This window comes from Melospiza georgiana, chromosome 8, assembly GCF_028018845.1.
Source record: "Melospiza georgiana isolate bMelGeo1 chromosome 8, bMelGeo1.pri, whole genome shotgun sequence".
Lineage (NCBI taxonomy): Eukaryota > Metazoa > Chordata > Aves > Passeriformes > Passerellidae > Melospiza > Melospiza georgiana.
Window position 1 is genome coordinate 1,014,800 of NC_080437.1, and position 18,669 is coordinate 1,033,468.

The window sequence follows — 18,669 nt, forward strand, 5'->3', positions numbered from 1 at the left end:
CCTGCGCCCAAAAACCTTTCTCACCTTCTTCTGTCTCCTGTTTGGGGTCATAGCTGCACATCAAGGCTGTCAGAGACTATTCAGGCTGTAACATAAAACGCGTTACTGGAGAAGCACAGCTTTAGTGTTCGCAAAAGGGGCTTCCATCCAGCACAGCTCCATCACGGGCTGTGCCAGCCAGGGCTGCAGAGCACCTGACAGCGGCGCTGGGCCGGCGTTCACCCTACACACACAGGGAGCTCACAGCCTGGTGACACCACGCCGCCCTCAGCGCAGCACCCCACGGCTTTCCTGCAGCACACACCCCCCTGCACAAGGCAGGGGCACCCAGGGGCCCCTAAGATTTGGGCGCTGTCAGCGCTGTGCCTCTGCTGAACTGCGCTAGGAAACACGAGGCACGGGGACCTGTGTGAATCTGACCCCGAATGCCCGGGAATAAAAACACACACACAAAACACAGGCACCACTGGGATTAGGTTGCAGCTCTCCCTACACAATAGCTCTTCCCAAAGCACTAAGCCACCAGCCAACAGCACCTCTTCCAGAAAGAACCACTAAACACCAGTTAACGCACATCAAAAAAGTTTAATATTTTCACAAGTATCACGTAACACTAGTACCGGAGCTACTAGTGTGCAAAGTAAAAAGACCCTCTACCTTTGCAAAACCAGTTAGGCATGCAATTTCTCAGGTAGACACACACTTAAAGCTGCAATGACTGTTTGTGACTTACAGGTTACTTTACAACATTCACTCACAGTGCACCATAATGCATATTGAAATGTTATCGATAGGCAGGGGCAATCCAAATCTTAGGGAGTGGAACAAGAGCAGAGAAGAGCAGCCTGCAAATTTCCATCTACTTTCTGCAGGAAAAGGCAGCAGGGAAAACCATGCGGACATCTCAGATTCATTTTTGGTAGAAGAGTGGGAATTAAGGACTAACTGTGTGGTCTCCCTCTTTGCAGAAAGTGGCGTGACTTACAAATGTTACTCAAGATGTACCTTCCTAACTGCTTCTCAATTTAAGTGATGGAAATACAATAATGCAAATATAATAATGGCATTGACTGGACAGAGGACAGGGTACACCACGTGTAAATGATCTGCTGTTGCCTTCGTCCTTGGAATAAGCTGCACCCAATTTTGGCTTTTTGGGTTGTTCACGCACCCGGGTCCTCCAAGGCAAGATCAAAACACAACCTTCCCCTTCCTTTCTGCGCACTACCTCTGGCTGGGTGTCTGTGTTCCGAGTGGCTGCTGGACAGCATTACAGATTAAAGCTCTGTGTGGAAGCAAATACCCATTTAAGGCGAGAGACGGAAGCAGGCGCATCCGGGGGACGCGGCTGAGCTGCAGGTTTGGTGCAAGGGCAGCTGCAGTGCCCCGACCTAGACTGACAAGAAGAGACAGGAACTGTTTTCTGTAAGAACCCTCTGACAGAAGAACACAGCACAGCCGTGTAGGGAGCACAGATCTATCGAATTGGCGGGTCTGGAGATTTGGATCACCCCAGTCACCAACCACTCTTTAGGGATTTCTCGCCGAAACGTGACGGATTTCGCCCAGGAGCACAACACTACTCACAGAAGCAATGGGGAATACCAGTGGAACCAGGTCTGTGGGACAAGGGTGTTTACTTTCACCATGACAGGAGGCATCAAGGAAGCGAGTAAGTCGCGGTGTCAAGTCCCACTACAGAGTTACGTGCGTGCACGGTGCCGACACACCAAAATGTTTTCACAACCGCTTGAGACGAAACAACAGCAGGTAGATAATGCAGGAGGGAACTGTTGCTTCCCCTTCACTTAAAAGCATCAACACCCAGGTCTGGTGGTCAGCGTGCTGGCAGTGTGCTTAACAGGGATGCTGCAAAGAACACGTTTGGTACGATGCAACGGGAGCTCTCAACGCACATCACTTGGGGGCAATTTCGTCTCAGACAACAACTGATTTTTGACAACTGCAGAAATTATAGACTGGTTTTTTTTTTCCATGACCTACAGATGGGGGAGGTACCGACAAGGTGAGTAAGAAACATGCAGATTGGGGTCCAGAAACAGGAGATATTATTAAGAGCACACATTCTATCTTGTATCCTATTTTTTTTTTTTTATGTCATTAGTTGTAATATTTTTTTCCCCCGATAAAGCAGCGAGTTCTGAGTTTTTTACCAGTTCTGACTATGCCAGTCGCTGCTTTATGAGAAACACAAGACAGAATTGAGGCCAGGGGTGTGGAGTTCAGTTCTGCTCAGCCTCACGGAGCCTGCATCCCACGGCTGTGATGAGCGCTGCCCCTTTCCCGCTGCCGTCCTCCGACAGCAGGAAGGTCACGTCGCAGTTGGGCGCCAGCTCTTTGACTGTTTGGTGCATGATCCTCGAGAAGCTGGGAAAGCAAACAAGGGCAGTGGGTGAGGAAGGTCCTGCAGCAAGTGCAGGGCACTGCCACAGGCACTTGCGTCCCCTTTCATCAGGCTAAGAAGTAAAATGTTGGAAACCAGGGTGGATTTGAAGGCTGGGAGCAGTAGGAGTTAAAGGGAAAAAGCACTTGCATCCCAGCCCCACCTGTCTGTGTGAGGTTAACTAGGATCACTAATCCACAGCAACAGGAAAAGAACAGACCACATAAGTCCTCTCCTTCCCACCCATCTTCCTTCATGCACACTAGTTCTCTTCTGCTCCTGCCCTCACCTGCATTGCTCTGCAGCAGCTCTTCTCCGCTGGACACTGAACAAAAACATCCTCCAAAGAGGCACCAGGCATTTCAGCACTGCTCTGTCATTGCCTGTCCAGAGCCAAGAGATCCTTCCCTTGCTACACAGCGTCCAACTCACTCGGCAAGCTGTGTCCCCTTCAGTTTGTCACCACCCCAAGAATCTCTCACAAGTCGCTCTTGATCCTCTCATTGCCCTTCAGAAAGCCCTGAGGCCCCTGATTAAGACATTTTTTCCCCTGGCTCTTATCCCAGCAAGCGAGAGAGTCCAGCTGGGAGCATCAGGAGGAAGGACGTATACGCAAGGCACAAAGAAAACCTGAGAAGGCAAACACTCACTGTGGGTGGAGTTTGTAGAGAGTTCCATCCACACCAACCGTTATCTCCAGGCGCTCCAAGCCTCTGTTCTCCCTAATTTTATCTACAATGGCAGCCATTCCAGCCCCACAGAGCTGGGCTGCTCGCCTCGACACCGCCCCGCAGACCGTCTTGACGATGATGCTGTCGTCGCAGGTGCTGTTGAGCCCCAGCTGCTGGAGGATGGTTCTCACCTGCAGCAGGGCTAACCTGTCACTGTGGGAGGAGAACACCGTGTTACAGCTTTCCCTCAGTCATGCTGTAAACCCCACAGCACGGATGGTGCACCCACCCCAGGCAGCAGCCTCTCCTGACAGCACAAGTGATCCCAGGGAAGGCAAATTCAGTCATCCCTGCACTGTGCTGCAGTGCAAGCAGCAACACAGGCTCCAAGTCCAGCTCTGCACTGCCTCCCCTTCTCTTTTCTTACCATGGGGCATTCCAGGAAAATATTTTTAACAATGACCTTGGGGTTTTTTCCCCTGTGAAGCCTCAGAGATTGCTTTAAAATCCAGAGTCCGAGCAATAACAGCACAAAAACACCCAGTAAGCAGTGCTCACTCAGCTAGTGCTCATTCAATTCCACAACTGCAGCTAAACACAGACAAGGGGCCCAGGAAAATGGCTTGATTCTCAAACAAGGAAATAAAATGATAGCATGAGGGAACCCTTGACAGCCCTTCCCTTTGGAAGTGAGCATTGCTAGAAATTCAGTTGATATTGTAAAGAATCCTCCCGCACACACACGGGCTGAAACCCAAATTCTCTCCAGAGAAGCAAGCAATGCTCCCCAGCTCTCCCTCCCATCCAGCAGTGTCACCAGATGAACATTACTACACTATTTCACCTCCCCTGCAGTGCTCTTACCTCTCAATCTGAGAAAGGAACTTGGTTTCAAAGATATGCCTGGTCTTCAGTGTCTCTGAAATCTGGCCTCGGAACAGGAAACCCCGCTTGGTGAAGTCGATCAAAATATTGCGCACTATTTCCCCCAGGTACATCCCACTGATCATCTTCTCATACCTGCAAGGAAAGACAGCAGTCCAGCTCAGAGTGAGCCTGCCCATGTTTGCAAGGGCAGCATCATTATCAGCCAGGTGTCCTGTGCACAGAGGGCTGCAGGTACCAGGGCCAAGCGTCGCTCCTGGGACATTCCTTATCCTGTCTGCAGGTGGAAGACATTTCCCCTCTCTAGCCTGAGGCAAGGCTGCAAGTGGGAAACTTGGGTCCTGTGTGCAGAGCTGGGGGCTGAGAGGGGTTCAAGACAGTTTTGGGACAACTGGTTGCCTACTGGAAACCAGGTGATTGAATTAACTGAAGAACAAAACCAACTCTGCACCACCAGATTGCCAACTTGCACATCAGTGGTCCTGTGAACAGGCTGGACATGGTTTTTCCCATCCTTTATCTTGCACAGGACTCCCTTAAAAGCACTGCATTTGCAGTGACTTTACCTTGTGGTTTCCCTGCAATTTTGCTGCATGGAGCCACTGAGCTTTTTCTGTTTGGAGGTCTCAGCTGTGTTTTGCACTCCCTCCCCTCCTGGTTTGAATGGAGCATTTCGGGGTCTGTAAATTGTGTCCCTACCAACAAGAACTGAACAGCCCAATTTCCTGAGAAGGGCATTCAGTGATGCATCCTTTATTTCACCTCCTGAAGCTCCACAGCAGGGTTTGTGCCCTGGCCTGAGCAGAGTCCAGCACGCCATCCTGCTGGAAGCAGGCCACGCAGTCCATTTAATACCCTGAGCTCTCTCAAGCTTGTACCCAGCAAGTGTCCTCCCTCCTGAGTGCCTGACTATCTCTGGAATAAATTATTCCCCTGGCAGTCTCCAGTACTGCTTGGCTGCTTACTCCATGCCAACTCTGCTGCTGCACCAGGCTCGCTCCACGTCTGCCCCTCTGGGTCTGTTTGAGCCTCAGCTTCTAAAGAGCTTCCCGTGGGACTTGCCAGCTTGTCTGTATTCCTCAGGCTTTTGTGGGAAGATTTACTCTAGTCACAAAATCTTTTTAAAAGCTCCTGGCATCAAAGCACTGCTGCAAAGAAATGATGGAAGTTTGTAGTCCTAGCAAGCAACAGTCTCAGCCCAGTTTTAGCAGTGCTGGGTACTGGGTTCACCTCCTTGCCAAATTTTTCTTGAAGGGGATGGGGAAGCACTTGCCCAAACAAAGCTGAGCCCCAAAAAGGGACCAAACTCCAGAAGCAAGAAAGGCAGGCCCTCTGACATGACCTATCCCATCCAGAAAATTGTCTGAAATAAGAGCTGGCTGCAGCTGCCTGAGAGCTCCTGACTGCTTTACAGTGAGCAGCTCCAAGCTTTAACCATGCCAGCTGGTGTAAGTTCAGGACTGCCACAGGCACAGCCCTCTACAAAGAGCTCAGCTAAAATAGATTAACCTGAGACCCAGGGTAAAAGAATGACTAGCCATCTTATCCCCCTCTATACAGCACAGGATGAGAAAAAGGGTCTCTCCATAATTCCAAGACTTTTGAAGTCCTCACCAAAAGCATTTCTGTGGAGTCCTATGGCAGCAAATAAGTCAAAAAAAAAAACATTGTCCAGGAAAAGCACAGAAAGGGGAGACCCCACAGGATAGCAGGACTGCAGTAATTTTCCATTGTCACCCTCTCCTTTCTCAGCTGGTACAAACCCAGTTGTGTCTCAAAAGCACTTAGGGCAGCCTGGCTGACAGGCCCAGCACCCCTTTGTGCTGCAGTACCTCTGCTTGCCAGCGTTCAGGGAGAAGTCATCCACTGCTTTGTCATAGATTGTCCTGATGTCGTCCAGGCAGCCGTTGTCCCCGAAGGCTCCCCACTCCGTGTTCACACACATCCTGCCCTGCTCACCATCCACCATCTCGATGTTCCTCATCTCCTCCATGTAACAGGCATTGCTGCCCGTGCCTGAAACAAGCACACGCTCAGGTTACCTTGGGTTGCAACAAAACAACACTGAACCCAGCACCACAGCCCTGACAAGCCTTCTGGGGGATCTTGAATGTGTTTTTTTCTGAAGGAAGTAGTTGAATCATCATTTGAAACATCACAAAGAAAACCCAAATCCTGACTCTTTGGCAGCCCTAAACTGAAGGAGAACGTGACTCCTGTGGTGCATTGCTCAGGGTGGCTCAGAGAGGAAGCTCACCCAGGCCACTGCAGGGAGGAAGAGCAGGGCAGCCCTTTCAGCACACAAAACCTCACATGCTTCTGAGCCCAACACTTCAGCTGGACTTTGCAATTGGGAACACCTTCCACAAAGCCCACACACCCAGAGAATTCAGGGGGAAATATGCTGAACTGGAAACCTCAGCAAGTTCTGAGGCAGCAGGGGTTTTACCAGCTGATTGCTTGGGGGGTTTTCTGATTTTAATTGCTCATTTTCTCCAGAAGGAAGGTTACTTCCATGTTGAGATGAGGCCATGTCTGATATTTCTTCATAGAGGATCCTAAGGAGTGTGGCAAAGTGCTCCATGTACACAGAGGTCTTTAGGAAGGAAAGCTTTATTAGTGAAGAGAGGCTTTAGCTGCTACCAGGGCAAAAGTTCTCTTGAAGTCACTTTAACTCTCATTAAATCCTGCATCCCAGATGATACACCTTTGTTTTCCTTTGCCATGCTTTTAGGGAATTACATCAATACAGTCTGAGCTAAAATAGATCCTCCCACAGCACTCCCCTGCTGCAGCACAGGCTGTGGCAGCGGCAATGTCTGGGTGTGCAGGAGCAAACCAGACCAACCCCAGTGCAGACTGCCACCAGTGAGCCAGGCAGGGCAGAGGGAGCTCTCTCATTGCCATCGTCCCAGAGGTGCCCGGGTGCTGTGGCACCCTGCCCTGCACACAGACACGCTGGCTGCACGGCAGGGCTGCAGAGGACAGTCCCCAAGGACACGCTGTCCTTCCTGCAAACAGCCACCATGGAGCTGCTCAGGCACGGCCTCCTACCCACACTGCGCCCTGCTGACTCATCCTGGAGGCTTTCCAGCTGTCTGCAGGAGAAACTGGGGTGGGTTTATTTTCCTCCCAACTCAGAGCACTCCTAAAGCTTGCAGGTGCCTTGTCCCCTTCCTTCCCACTCCTCTGGAGAGCTCTGGGAATCCAATCCACACCGCCCCATGACTCAGGCTGCCCAAGCGTGGCATTTGCAAAGGCAGCAGCCCGTGGAATTCCTTCAGCTGCCTCGCTGCTGGGAAGGGAGCTGTGTGTCACTGCGCCCAGGCTGGCACAGCTCTCCAGCACATGCCATCTGGGAATTGTGGCTGCACTCTGCAGCTTTATTCTGAGACACCACTTGTCACCCTGATTTTTTAGGATTTTCTAAGCGTTCTGATGTTTGCATCCTTGTAACAAATTTTTTCACATACTTTTTGTAAATAACTTACAGTTTTGCATTCTTTTAGAGAAGAGGAAAAATTTGATAGACTGTTGGTTTGTCCAGTGTCATTGGAGAGGTGGCACTGTCACCCTCCAACCCACAGCCACTTTTGAAAATCTATAAATGTTAGAGTCAGAAAATAAACTTCCCTTTTCCACCTTGAAAACAGCAGTGTGTTCCATGTTATTTTATGTCCTATATTGACAAGCACTGGCTTGAGGAAAGCTGTGGGGCACCAGAGCACCCAGCAGGGACACTCTGACAGGCTAAACTAACAGGAGCTGCTGAGGCTCCCTGAGCCCATATTTGCTCTCCTCCCCTCTCCCCCTTTATGTGCCTTTATCAGATAAAACAGGCAGGATTTATTGTGCATCACAGCCTCTGCTCACCTCCACTGATTGTGGACAGAACTAAGCTGGCTGTTGAATTTTGCTCTCTTTTACTCCTAGCTTTATTTTGAGTTAACCACAGGGATGCCTCCAGGAGAACACAGGCAGATGTGTGGATGTGCTGTTTGATAAAAAGCAGCTCTAACACGTACCCACAATGAGCCCAATCTCACAGTTTGGATCTTCATAAGCACAAGTCATCATTGTGCCCACGGTGTCATTCACCACAGCCACCACATCCAAGTCAAATTCCTTTGGGAGAGAGAAAACAGCAGTGAGAAAATGGCAGTGAGTCCCTCCCACCAAAGGGGATGATGTAGTGAAAAACAACTGAAATCTCCAGCCTCATTTCACACATGCAAAAACAGGAACCTAACGTACCAGCAGGCAGCCAAGGTATGTGCTCTACCTGTCTTCAGAATGAAATTTATCCCTGGCTTAAGTATGTTTAAGCACATATCTTTTACACAGGCACATGGTATAAACATTCACTATCACAGCAATTGTGTAGCAATTCCAGGAACAAAGCTTTTAAGACTTCCTTTTCACTGGCTGATAAAATCTGTGCAAAATTAACACTTTCCTCAGGCTGTTTTCCTTCCCTTCCTAGAAAGTTTTAGCTAAAGTGGTTGAGGCTTTTTCAAGATCAAGAAGAGGAGGAGAAAACTGTCCTTCAGGGTGCACCAAGGTGCATTCCTACAGTCATAATTTCAAAAACTCCTTTCTCCATGCATGTGGAAATTGCCACAGAGTTTGAAAGAAGCCTTGAAAGTTCTGGCAAATGTGGCAAGTCAGAAGCCTCTGGGGAAGAACAATCTTCTGTGCAAGACAGGAGGCACAGTCCCTGTCTACAAGGCACACAGATCCTGTGAGAGGGAGCCAGCCTGACCCACAAGGTCTGTCAAGTCTGGAGAGGAGCAGAATGAGGAAAAAAGAGAAAGAAAAATCACCTCTCTTCTTTTAATTCCTTCCCTAAGTAAATATACCACATCTTCTCCCTCACAGTCTGTAGCTTTGAAGCCTTTTGTCCAATTGAGAAGGATACCCTATAAAGCAAGAAAAGAGGTTATCAAGTAGGACTCAGATGTTATTCTGTACACTTAATATCTCAAATACCCAAACTCTTCTGTAAAGCATCACTTTAATGTTATGTTTTACAGAAGAGTTTCTGTGAAAAGGACTATCTCCTCAGTATATCAAATTTGTATCTAAAACAACTAATTGTGATTGGGCTCTAAATTTCCAGAGCAATGCAACAAACTAAAAAAAAATAAAAATAAAAAAAGAGGAGACAGGAACAACAAACTCAAAAACCCAAAGAAGTGTTATTAGAAAATATGTCTTTCTTGAAGGAAACCCCAGCTAAGCACACAATAAACTATTAACAGCTGCAGAGGTTGGTGTAAGGATGTGGCAGTGAAGAAATTGAACACAAAAGTGCAAAGAACACAAGTCCATTTGTCAGGGGTGTGCTGCAGGCCACACTGTCACCCTTAGGGTGGATTCTGGTGCAACCACTCCATCCAGTGAGACAAGATCTTCTGGGAGTAGGCACTGGCAGCAGGGATGGACTTTTGCTTACTGCCTGCAGAACCAGGGAAGTGGCCCAGACCAGCAGGTTTACACAGTTGGAAAAAACATAATGCCTTAAAAAAGGGCTGTGACCACCATGGAAAATTTAAATGCTCTTATCTGTCACAGCCACGGGCAGCATTTGCATTACCACCCTTAAAGGGACTATTTATAGGAGCAGCTGTACTGGTCAGGGTCAGCACAGGAACCTTCCCCTTGTGTGACCTTCCTGTAAGTGTCACGTGGGTGACATGAAGGCACAGAAACCAGGTCTGGCATAGGCACAGAAGCAGATTGAAGAGGTACTAAGGAACTTACAGCATCCAGACTGGTCTGCTTGCAGGGGAAGGAAAAGGTGAAGCCAAGAGGAAGACGTGCTCCTTTAATCCCCATATAATCCAGGAAGTCAGAAATGCAGGTAACGATGTGATCAAACAGCTTTGAAGAGAAAAGTCATAATATTTGAAGTTGCACACGTTATGTGCTCTTAAGGAGTTATTTAAAAAGCAGCAGTGCAGCCAAAGAGAAGCACAAATACCTCTTCTCCTGTTCCCTGCATCACCTCTATGGGAATGGCATAGATCTTGTTGTGCATCTCCACTGTTCTCCTTTTACCACTGCGGATTTTCACCAGCAAAACTCTAAAGTTTGTCCCTCCGAGGTCAAGTGCCAAAAAGTCTCCATTCTCTGTAAAAGAATATGTGTGCATAATTGAAGAACCATAAGTAACATCTGAAGAAATGCTTCTCTCAAAGTATTTTGATAGAAAATCTCCTAAAAACTCAATTGGGAAGATCTTCATCAAAGGAGGACTTCAGATGTTGCTCTGATTATTTTGTTTTCCTTTAAATCAACAAGGGAAAAAGGACTTACACAACTGTTCCCTGAGAGAGAGCTGAAATTTGGCCAGCCACCCTGAAATGCAAAGCACCCAAGGAATGGGTACTTTGAGTTTGGGTTTATGATCACAGTGTGACAGCGTTCACAGGGGTTTTGGGATTGAGGGAAGAGACGAGGATCTGACTCCATGGTTCAGAAGGCTGATTTATTATTTTATGATATATATTACATTAAAACTATACTAAAAGAATAGAAGAAAGGTTTCCATCAGAAGGCTAGCTAAGAATAGAACAGGAAGGAATGATAACAAAGGATTTGTGGCTCGGGCTCTCTGTCTGAGCCAGCTGACTGTGATTGGCCATTAATTAGAAACAACCACATGAGACCAATCACAGATGCACCTGTTGCATTCCACAGCAGCAGATAATCAATGTTTACATTTTGCTATTGAGGCCTCTCAGCTTCTCAGGAGGAAAAATCCTAAGGAAAGGGTTTTCCATAAAAGATGTCTGCGACATCCCAGCTGTGGTTTTCCCCCTCAAGCTGTGACTGTGCTTGCACCCTGAGGCAAGGACACGGCATCAGGCTGCCAGCAACCAGCACAGGGGCCAGCACTGAGATCTCCTCCTTTGTACGGCTCAGGCTCCTCTTTGCTTGCACCAGATCTGCTCAGCTTTGCCAAACCCCGCACTTGGAGCCCGTTTTGGGGCTGTAACCAAGCCATCACCCCCACCGCAGCGAGGGCGCGCTCTACCTGTCCCATCGGGCGTGCTGCGCACAAAGGTGGGCAGCATCTTCACTTTGGCCGTGTCGTGAGTCTTCTTCTTCAGCCCCGCCTCCATCTCCGCCCTCATCCTCTTCTTCACCTGCAGCAGCTGCTCGTGGGTGAGCTTGAACTCGGCCAGGGTCTCGTCGATGAGGCGGTGCTGCTCGGCCAGCCGGTACGCCACGGCCGTCACCATGGCCGCGCCCTTGCCGCTGCCGCTCTCCGACAGCAGGAACCGCACCTCCGAGTCGGGCACCAGGCGCCGCGTGGTCTTGTGCAAGCGCCGGGCGTACCTGCGGCCAGGGGAGGGGAGGGGAGCCTGCGAGGCCGGCCTCGGCACTGCCGGGCCCTAAATCGGAGCTGCATCCCCCCAGGATCAGCACTGCCCAGGCCCTAAATCTGAGCTGCATGCCCCCCCGGAATCTGCACTGCCCAGGCCCTGAATCTGCACTGCCCAGGGCCTAAATCGGAGCTGCATCCCCCCAGGAGCAGCACTGCCCAGGCCCTAAATTGGAGCTGCATCTCCCCAGGATCAGCACTGCCCAGGCCCTGAATCTGCAGTACATCTCCCCCAAATCTGCACCGCCCAGGCCCTGAATCTGAGCTGCATCCCACCCCCCGGAATCTGCACTGCCCAGGCCCCAAATCTGCACTGCCCAGGCCCTAAATCGGAGCTGCATCCCCCCAGGAGCAGCACTGCCCAGGCCCTGAATCTGCAGTACATCTCCCCCAAATCTGCCCCGCCCAGGCCATGAATCTGAGCTGCACCCCCCCCCCCCCCCCCGGAATCTGCACTGCCCAGGCCCCAAATCTGCACTGCCCAGGCCCTAAATATGCACTACATTCCCCCCAGAATCTGCACTGCCCAGGCCCTAAATCGGAGCTGCATCCCCCCAGAATCAGCACTGCCCAGGCCCTAAATCGGAGCTGCATCCCCACCCCAGAATCTGCACTGCCCAGGCCCTGAATCGGAGCTGCATCCCCCCCAGGATCAGCACTGCCCAGGCCCTGAATCTGTGCTGCCCAGTCCCCAAATCTGCACTGCCCAGGCCCTGAATCTGAGCTGCATCCCCCCAGAATCTGCACTGCCCGGTCCCCAAATCTGCACTGCCCAGGCCCTAAATCTGTTCTGCATCTCCCCAGAATGTGCACTGCCCAGGCCCTGAATCTGCACTGCCCAGGCCCTAAATCTGTTCTGCATCTCCCCAGAATGTGCACTGCCCAGGCCCTGAATCTGAGCTGCATCTCCCCCAAATCTGCACTGCCCAGGCCCTAAATATGCACTACATTCCCCCCAGAATCTGCACTGCCCAGGCCCTGAATCTGAGCTGCATCCCCCCCGAAACTGCACTGCCCAGGCCCTGAATCTGCACTGCCCAGGCCCTGAATCTGAGCTGCATCCCCTCCCCAATTCTGCACTGCCCAGGCCCTGAATCTGCACTACATCTCCCCCAAATCTGCACTGCCCAGGCCCTGAATCTGCACTGCCCAGGCCCTGAATCTGAGCTGTATCCCCCCCGAAACTGCACTGCCCAGGCCCTAAATCTGCACTGCCCAGTCCCAAAACCTGCACTGCATCCCACCCAAAATCTGCACTGCCCTTCCCTGCAAAACCTGCAGTGCCTTCCCCCCCAAAATCTGCACTGCTGCCCCACCAAAATCTGCGCTGCATTCCCCCCAAAAACCCCAAAATCTGCACTGCCCATGCCCCAAAATCTGCACTGCCCATGCCCCAAAATCTGTACTGCTTCCCCCCCAAAATCTGCACTGCTCCCCCCCAAAATCTTCACTGTCCTTCCCTGCAAAACCTGCGGTGCCACCCCCCAAAATTTTCACTGCCCTTCCCCCCAAAAATCTGTGCTGCCCTTCCCACCAAAATCTGTGCTGCATGCCCCCCAAATCTGCACTGCTAACACCAACCCAAGGCAAGGGGAGTGGGCAAACTCACCATGCTCAGACTAACTACAGCCTCTCAGGTAGGAAAACTGCCAGGGAAGTGCACTTCTTCCCCACTTCTCCTTCCTCCTGAATTTCTAATTTCTTCCTCCCTCCTTCCTCCCAGATTTCTAAGCAAAGCCAGCAAAAAGCAGGGGAGAGCATCAGTCTCATCCCCTGAACCCAATCCTGGATGGAGAAACTCCCTGGCTGCAATGCTGCTCCAATTCCCTCTGCTGGGGTCCTCTCCTGAACTCACTGGTTTAGATGGTGTGGGAAACAGTTAAGAAACCAAAATTGTCCATGTTCATTATCTTAACAATCCCCAGACCTTGCCCAAGCTGGAAAAGCTAGTCAGAACAGCACTCTTGGAAACTTTTTTGTTCTATGGTTTTCTTGAACACAGGAAAATAGCTTTTTCAACAAACAATGAGAAACTGAAAATGAAACACTAAGCATACTTCTCCTTTCAGAGGTTTCCCCATGAACATAATTTTCTGATTTCTACATAAATCTATACAGCTGTTTAAAATGTGTAACTTTCAAGATGGGGAAAACAGGACAAAATCAGTTTTTTAAAGGCCACAGAAATCTAAGCACTATTTCCCCACCCCGGTTTCCAAGTGTATCTTCAGAAAAGACTGGCAAAAATAGGGTTAGGAATGGGAATTGAACTGGAAATGGAGGTGAAGGTGAATTAATGCAGGTGTCCACACAGCCCAGTCAATGGGCACAAAGTAGTATTTTGCACAAAGAAACTCTCCTCTCCTCCCAAGAGGTCTCTTGGTGATACCTTAAGCTATCTCAGATCACTGTAGTTTTCCCTGACTTTGCAGTACTCAGTCACTCAGGGGTTTTGCTTCTTTTCTTCACCTGAAAGACCTCTCTCCTTTCCAACAAGCTCCCCAGCTCAGACCTGGACCCTCGTGCCCACAGTTTGGGTTCATCATCTCACAGCCCACCTGGGTGATGCCCTGGGACCACAGGCACACCAGAGACCCCTGGATGATGTCCTGGGACAACAGGCAAACCAGAGACCCCTACGTGATGTCCTGGGACCACAGGCAAACCACAGCCCACCTGGGTGATGCCCTGGGGCCACAGGCAAACCAGAGCCTGCCTGGGTGATGTCCTGGGACCACAGGCAAACCAGAGACCCCTGGGTGATGTCCTGGTACAACAGGCAAACCAGAGCCTGCCTGGGTGATGTCCTGGGACCACAGGCAAACCAGAGCCTGCCTGGGTGATGCTCTGGGACAACAGGCAAACACCAGAACCCACCTGGGTGATGTCCTGGGACAACAGGCAAACCAGAGACCCCTGGATGATGCCCTGGTACAACAGGCAAACCAGAGCCTGCCTGAGTGACCCTGGGACCACAGGCAAACCAGAGACCCCTGGGTGATGCTCTGGGACCACAGGCAAACCACAGCCCACCTGGGTGATGTCCTGGTACAACAGGCAAACCAGAGACCCCTGGGTGATGCCCTGGGACAACAGGCAAACCAGAGACCCCTGGGTGATGCCCTGGGACCACAGGCAAACCAGAGCCTGGGTGATGCCCTGGGACCACAGGCAAACCAGAGCCTGGCTGGGTGATGCCCTGGTACCACAGGCAAACCAGAGCCCACCTGGGTGATGCCCTGGGACAACAGGCAAACCAGAGCCTGCCTGGGTGACCCTGGGGCCACAGGCAAACCACAGCCCACCTGGGTGATGCCCTGGGATGACCCCTTTACAAACCAGAGTCTGCCTGGGTGATGCCCTGGGACAATCCCTTTGCAAACCAGAGCCCAGCTGGGTGATATCCTGGTACAACAGGCAAAGCAGAGCCCACCTGGGTGATGCCCTGGTACAACAGGCAAAGCAGAGCCCGCCTGGGTGATGCCCTGGTACAACAGGCAAAGCAGAGCCTGCCTGGGTGATGCCCTGGGACAATCCCTTTGCAAACCAGAGCCCACCTGGGTGATGCCCTGGTACCACAGGCAAAGCAGAGCCCGCCTGGGTGATGCCCAGGGACGACCCCTTTGCAAAGCAGAGCCCGTGGCAGCTGAAGTGCCAGCAGCAGGAGGGCAGCACTCACTGTGGGTGCATCTTGTAGAGGGAGCCATCCACGCCCACGGTGGTGCGCAGGCGGCCCACGCCCTTGTTGTCCCTCAGCTGGTTGAGGATGGCCCCCAGCGTGGAGGCCACCAGGTTGGCGGAGCGGAAGGACACGATGGTGCACACGTGCTGCACGGCGATGCAGTCCTCGGGGGACGGCTCCACCCCCAGCCTGGTCAGGATCTCTTTGGCTTTGTTCAGACCTTCTTTGCTCCTGCAGAGGAAAAGGGCACTCCTCAGCGGGTGTGTGCTGGGCTGCGGGACTGAGGGACCTCCAAACATGGGTGTCCCTGCCTGCCTGGGGTTTGAGAAAGTCAGGAAGAACATTTCCTGGAGATCTGGACTAGAACGCTCCATGAGGCTTGGAACATGCATTCATCCACGGATGGAAAAGCTTTCCATTAAAGCTGCTTCCACTAAAGCCACATGTTTTCCTGGTGCAAACATGCCACCTACAAACACTGCAGGTACCAGGCACCGCGTGCCACCTACAAACAATCCAATGCCAGGCAGCCACACCACGGGGAGGACCTGGAGCAATTCAAGTGTTTTTTCATTACAGTGATGCTTGAAACTGCAAATGGCTTCTCTTGAGCATGAAGCAGCAGCCCCACAGTTCAGCACACCTAATCCCACACTCATTCCTTTGCATGCCTGGATAAATTAAGCCCAGTGTGAAAGACAAAACCCTAAGCAAAGGTTGCCTAAGCAATTTCATCCTAACGGGTCTCTTTTCAGGCTTTTACAACCCCACTGAATCTCTGCCTCTTACATTTTATTTTTCCTCATTAGCATCCAGCCTGAGAGCAAATCTTCTGGCCTTGTCCAGCTCAGCCATTTCCCACACAAAAACAAAATGGATATATATCTTGTCATCCCTGAGTGCACTCCATACATCTTTTTAAGGACTCTTGCATCTTGCTAGCACCAGCTAGAAATTTGAAGCTGTACAGGCACGTACCCCCCACTTATAACCAAAGTGCCTCTTCAGGAAGTAAGGTGGGATTTCAGGGCAAATTTTTTCTCTTTGTTACTGAATTTCTCAATAATTGCATTTTTTCTCACTGCTGTTCAACAATACTTTGGTCCACAACACAGACCGCTGTGGTTAAAACAAATTAAAAGCTAAAATTTAATGAAAAGCTGTTCAGATAACGTGGTCTGCAAGGAGAGGAGTAAACTGTGGCAGGAGGAACAGGCATTACCCAAGTTACTGGCTGTTCTCTTGGAGTCGTACTTGCCATTTCAAAAAGAAAATCCAGCCCAATGACTATGGTATAAACTATCCCAGTGATGTGAATTTTAAAAACACAGGGGGGAAGAGCCTGTGAGCACTGAGCAAAGGGGTGATGACACTCTAAGAAACCAACTGGCACATAGCTCAGAGGTCACCGTGCAGCACCCGGCCCTGCCTACGAGACTGAATGCTCTGCCTTGTCACACTTGTTTTCCTCCTGCCCAGCAGTCCCAGGGATACAGCAAGGAGCAGCACAAGCATTTGCTAGGAGGCACTAAGCCAACTCACTGCCATGTTTAGCTGCGGGGTGGCAGCTCTGTGAGCAGTGAGAGAGGTACTGCAGCTCGTACCCCGAAAGCTGCGTGGACTGGCAGACTTTAGAGCTCCTCCCAACACAGAAGAAGGGAGAAATCTCGGGGAGGAGGGCACAGACTGTCTGCTGGGGGTCCCCACATGCCAGCTCTGTGCAGGCAGTAGAGAATGGCAGATATCCCCAATGCAGCACACAAAGCAACAAGAGCAGGAAAATTAACATTCAGAGTCACTGTGAAGCCCCAGGAGTGAAAAGGGATACATTACTCACTTTTCAATGGCAGAAACATGCTTTGTCTCAAACTTCCCTTTGGTGAGAAGCTCAGGGGTGATTCTCCCCTCAAAGAGCAGCCCCTCCTTGGCCATCTTCACCAGGATGAGCCTTACCAGCTCCCCCATGTACAGCCCACTGACCATCTTCTCAAACCTGCAGGAGAGGACAGCAGTCACGCACGAATCCATGGGCAGCACTGGGAAGCAGAGCCCAGCCAGAGCTTTGCCTCACCACAGGCAAGGCTTTACTGAGCTGCAGAGTTGCTAACACAAGAGGGAAACGGGGCACAGAGCAGAAAACACACGTGCACAAATGACTCACAGCTGCTTGCCAGGATTCAGGGATCCGCGGTCAATCTCCCGATCGAACTCGGTCCTGATGTCTTCCAGCGAGCCGTCGTCCCCAAAGGCCCCCCACTCGGTGTTGATGCACATCCTGCCCTCGTCCCCCTCCACCAGGTCGATGTGCCTCATCTCCTCCATGTAGCAGGCGTTGGTGCCCGTGCCTGGGGGCAAGCAGAGCAGGAGGTGCTGAGCGGGCCGGGCAGGGGCAGAGGCAGAGGCAGAGCCGCCCGCGCCCGCCCCGAGCGTTACCGATGATGAGGCCGACTTCGCAGCGCTGGTCGTCAAAGCCACAGGTCATCATGGTGCCCACGGTGTCGTTCACCACTGCCATGATGTCTGCATCGTAGTCCTGGGGAGCAACAGGGCACGGGCATTTTGCAAAGAGTTCTCAGTGAGTTACAGACAGCAGCTCTGAGGTGCTTTTGATGGTGCGGTTTATTTTTTTATCTTCTACGTAGGTAGGAAGGGTGAGTTTGGCTCACATCTTTACTGGTTCAGAAGGTCACAAGACTCCTAGTTACAAGATCTTTTAAGGATTTATTGACTAATAAAACACTATATATGTTTCTGACTCAATCCTTAAATATTTCATCTTATGGACTCATGCTACAGTGTAAGCTTTCTTTGTCAATCATATTATAACACACAAACCTACATTACTGCATTCTAAACTTCTTGTTTACCCTTGTAGCTACTTTCATTTTTATATCTTAAACTCTAAAACTCTCAACTTTCCTCCACTTAGCTTAAAGTGTTTCTGCTTCAAACTATAAATCCAGATTCTTGCTTCTAGCACCTAAGTTTGGAAGCTTTTCCCAAGGTCTCAGATCAAATCTTGTGTTTAATTCTAAACTTTGGCTGTCAGGCCCAAAGTTCTGAGAATTCCCTACATTTCAAATTCCAACAGCTTGGGCCACAGGGCTGCTCTGGAAAACGCTGCTCCTGTTCCTCACCGGTTTCCTTTCAGCAAAGAGTCTCACAGGGAACAGGAGACAAATAATCTGTCTGAATACCACAGCTCATCTTTTAAAATATTCTCTGTTCTGTCTGCCAGCTCCCCATCCCACGTAGCCAAGAAGGAAGGCAGTGAGAGCAGACGAATGCAAGCAATAAAACAGCACCAGGATCACTCCAGAGAGCACAGGCCTGCTCTCACATAAGCACACAGGCAGGAAAGAAAAGGCCTATGCATGAGGGAGAAGGAACTTTGCACTGAAATATCATGGAATGGTTTGAAGCAGTTGCTTGAGGCTTCAATCTAGAAAATATTTCTTATAGGTTTACTTCAACCATCAATGTGCTTTATTTCAAGTGAAGATGTTCATACTAAAATAATGTAATTAAATAAATTACATGCAGCCATTTCTTTCCAGGTCCTTCCGTGTGTGAGATTCTGCCAAGTCTAATGATAGTAACTGACTCCTGTAATGTTGTTTGGAGAGGGCAAAACTCA

General features: G+C 50.5%; 1 protein-coding gene across 1 annotated transcript in view; it reads right to left on the minus strand.

Moving 5' to 3' along the window:
* Positions 1 to 565: 565 nt before the first annotated feature.
* LOC131086055 (hexokinase-1) overlaps positions 566 to 18,669 on the minus strand; it is a 37,919-nt gene continuing 19,815 nt past the window's right edge. The window contains exons 6-18 of the mRNA XM_058028790.1: positions 17,466 to 17,565; positions 17,194 to 17,377; positions 16,870 to 17,025; positions 15,030 to 15,263; positions 11,000 to 11,304; positions 9,944 to 10,092; positions 9,724 to 9,843; positions 8,784 to 8,879; positions 7,986 to 8,085; positions 5,793 to 5,976; positions 3,940 to 4,095; positions 3,055 to 3,288; positions 566 to 2,388 (exon numbers count right to left, since the gene is read on the minus strand). Of these exons, the coding sequence (XP_057884773.1) occupies positions 2,244 to 2,388; positions 3,055 to 3,288; positions 3,940 to 4,095; positions 5,793 to 5,976; positions 7,986 to 8,085; positions 8,784 to 8,879; positions 9,724 to 9,843; positions 9,944 to 10,092; positions 11,000 to 11,304; positions 15,030 to 15,263; positions 16,870 to 17,025; positions 17,194 to 17,377; positions 17,466 to 17,565 (2,163 nt within the window). The 3' untranslated portion in view covers positions 566 to 2,243. The remainder of the gene's footprint in view (positions 2,389 to 3,054; positions 3,289 to 3,939; positions 4,096 to 5,792; positions 5,977 to 7,985; positions 8,086 to 8,783; positions 8,880 to 9,723; positions 9,844 to 9,943; positions 10,093 to 10,999; positions 11,305 to 15,029; positions 15,264 to 16,869; positions 17,026 to 17,193; positions 17,378 to 17,465; positions 17,566 to 18,669) is intronic.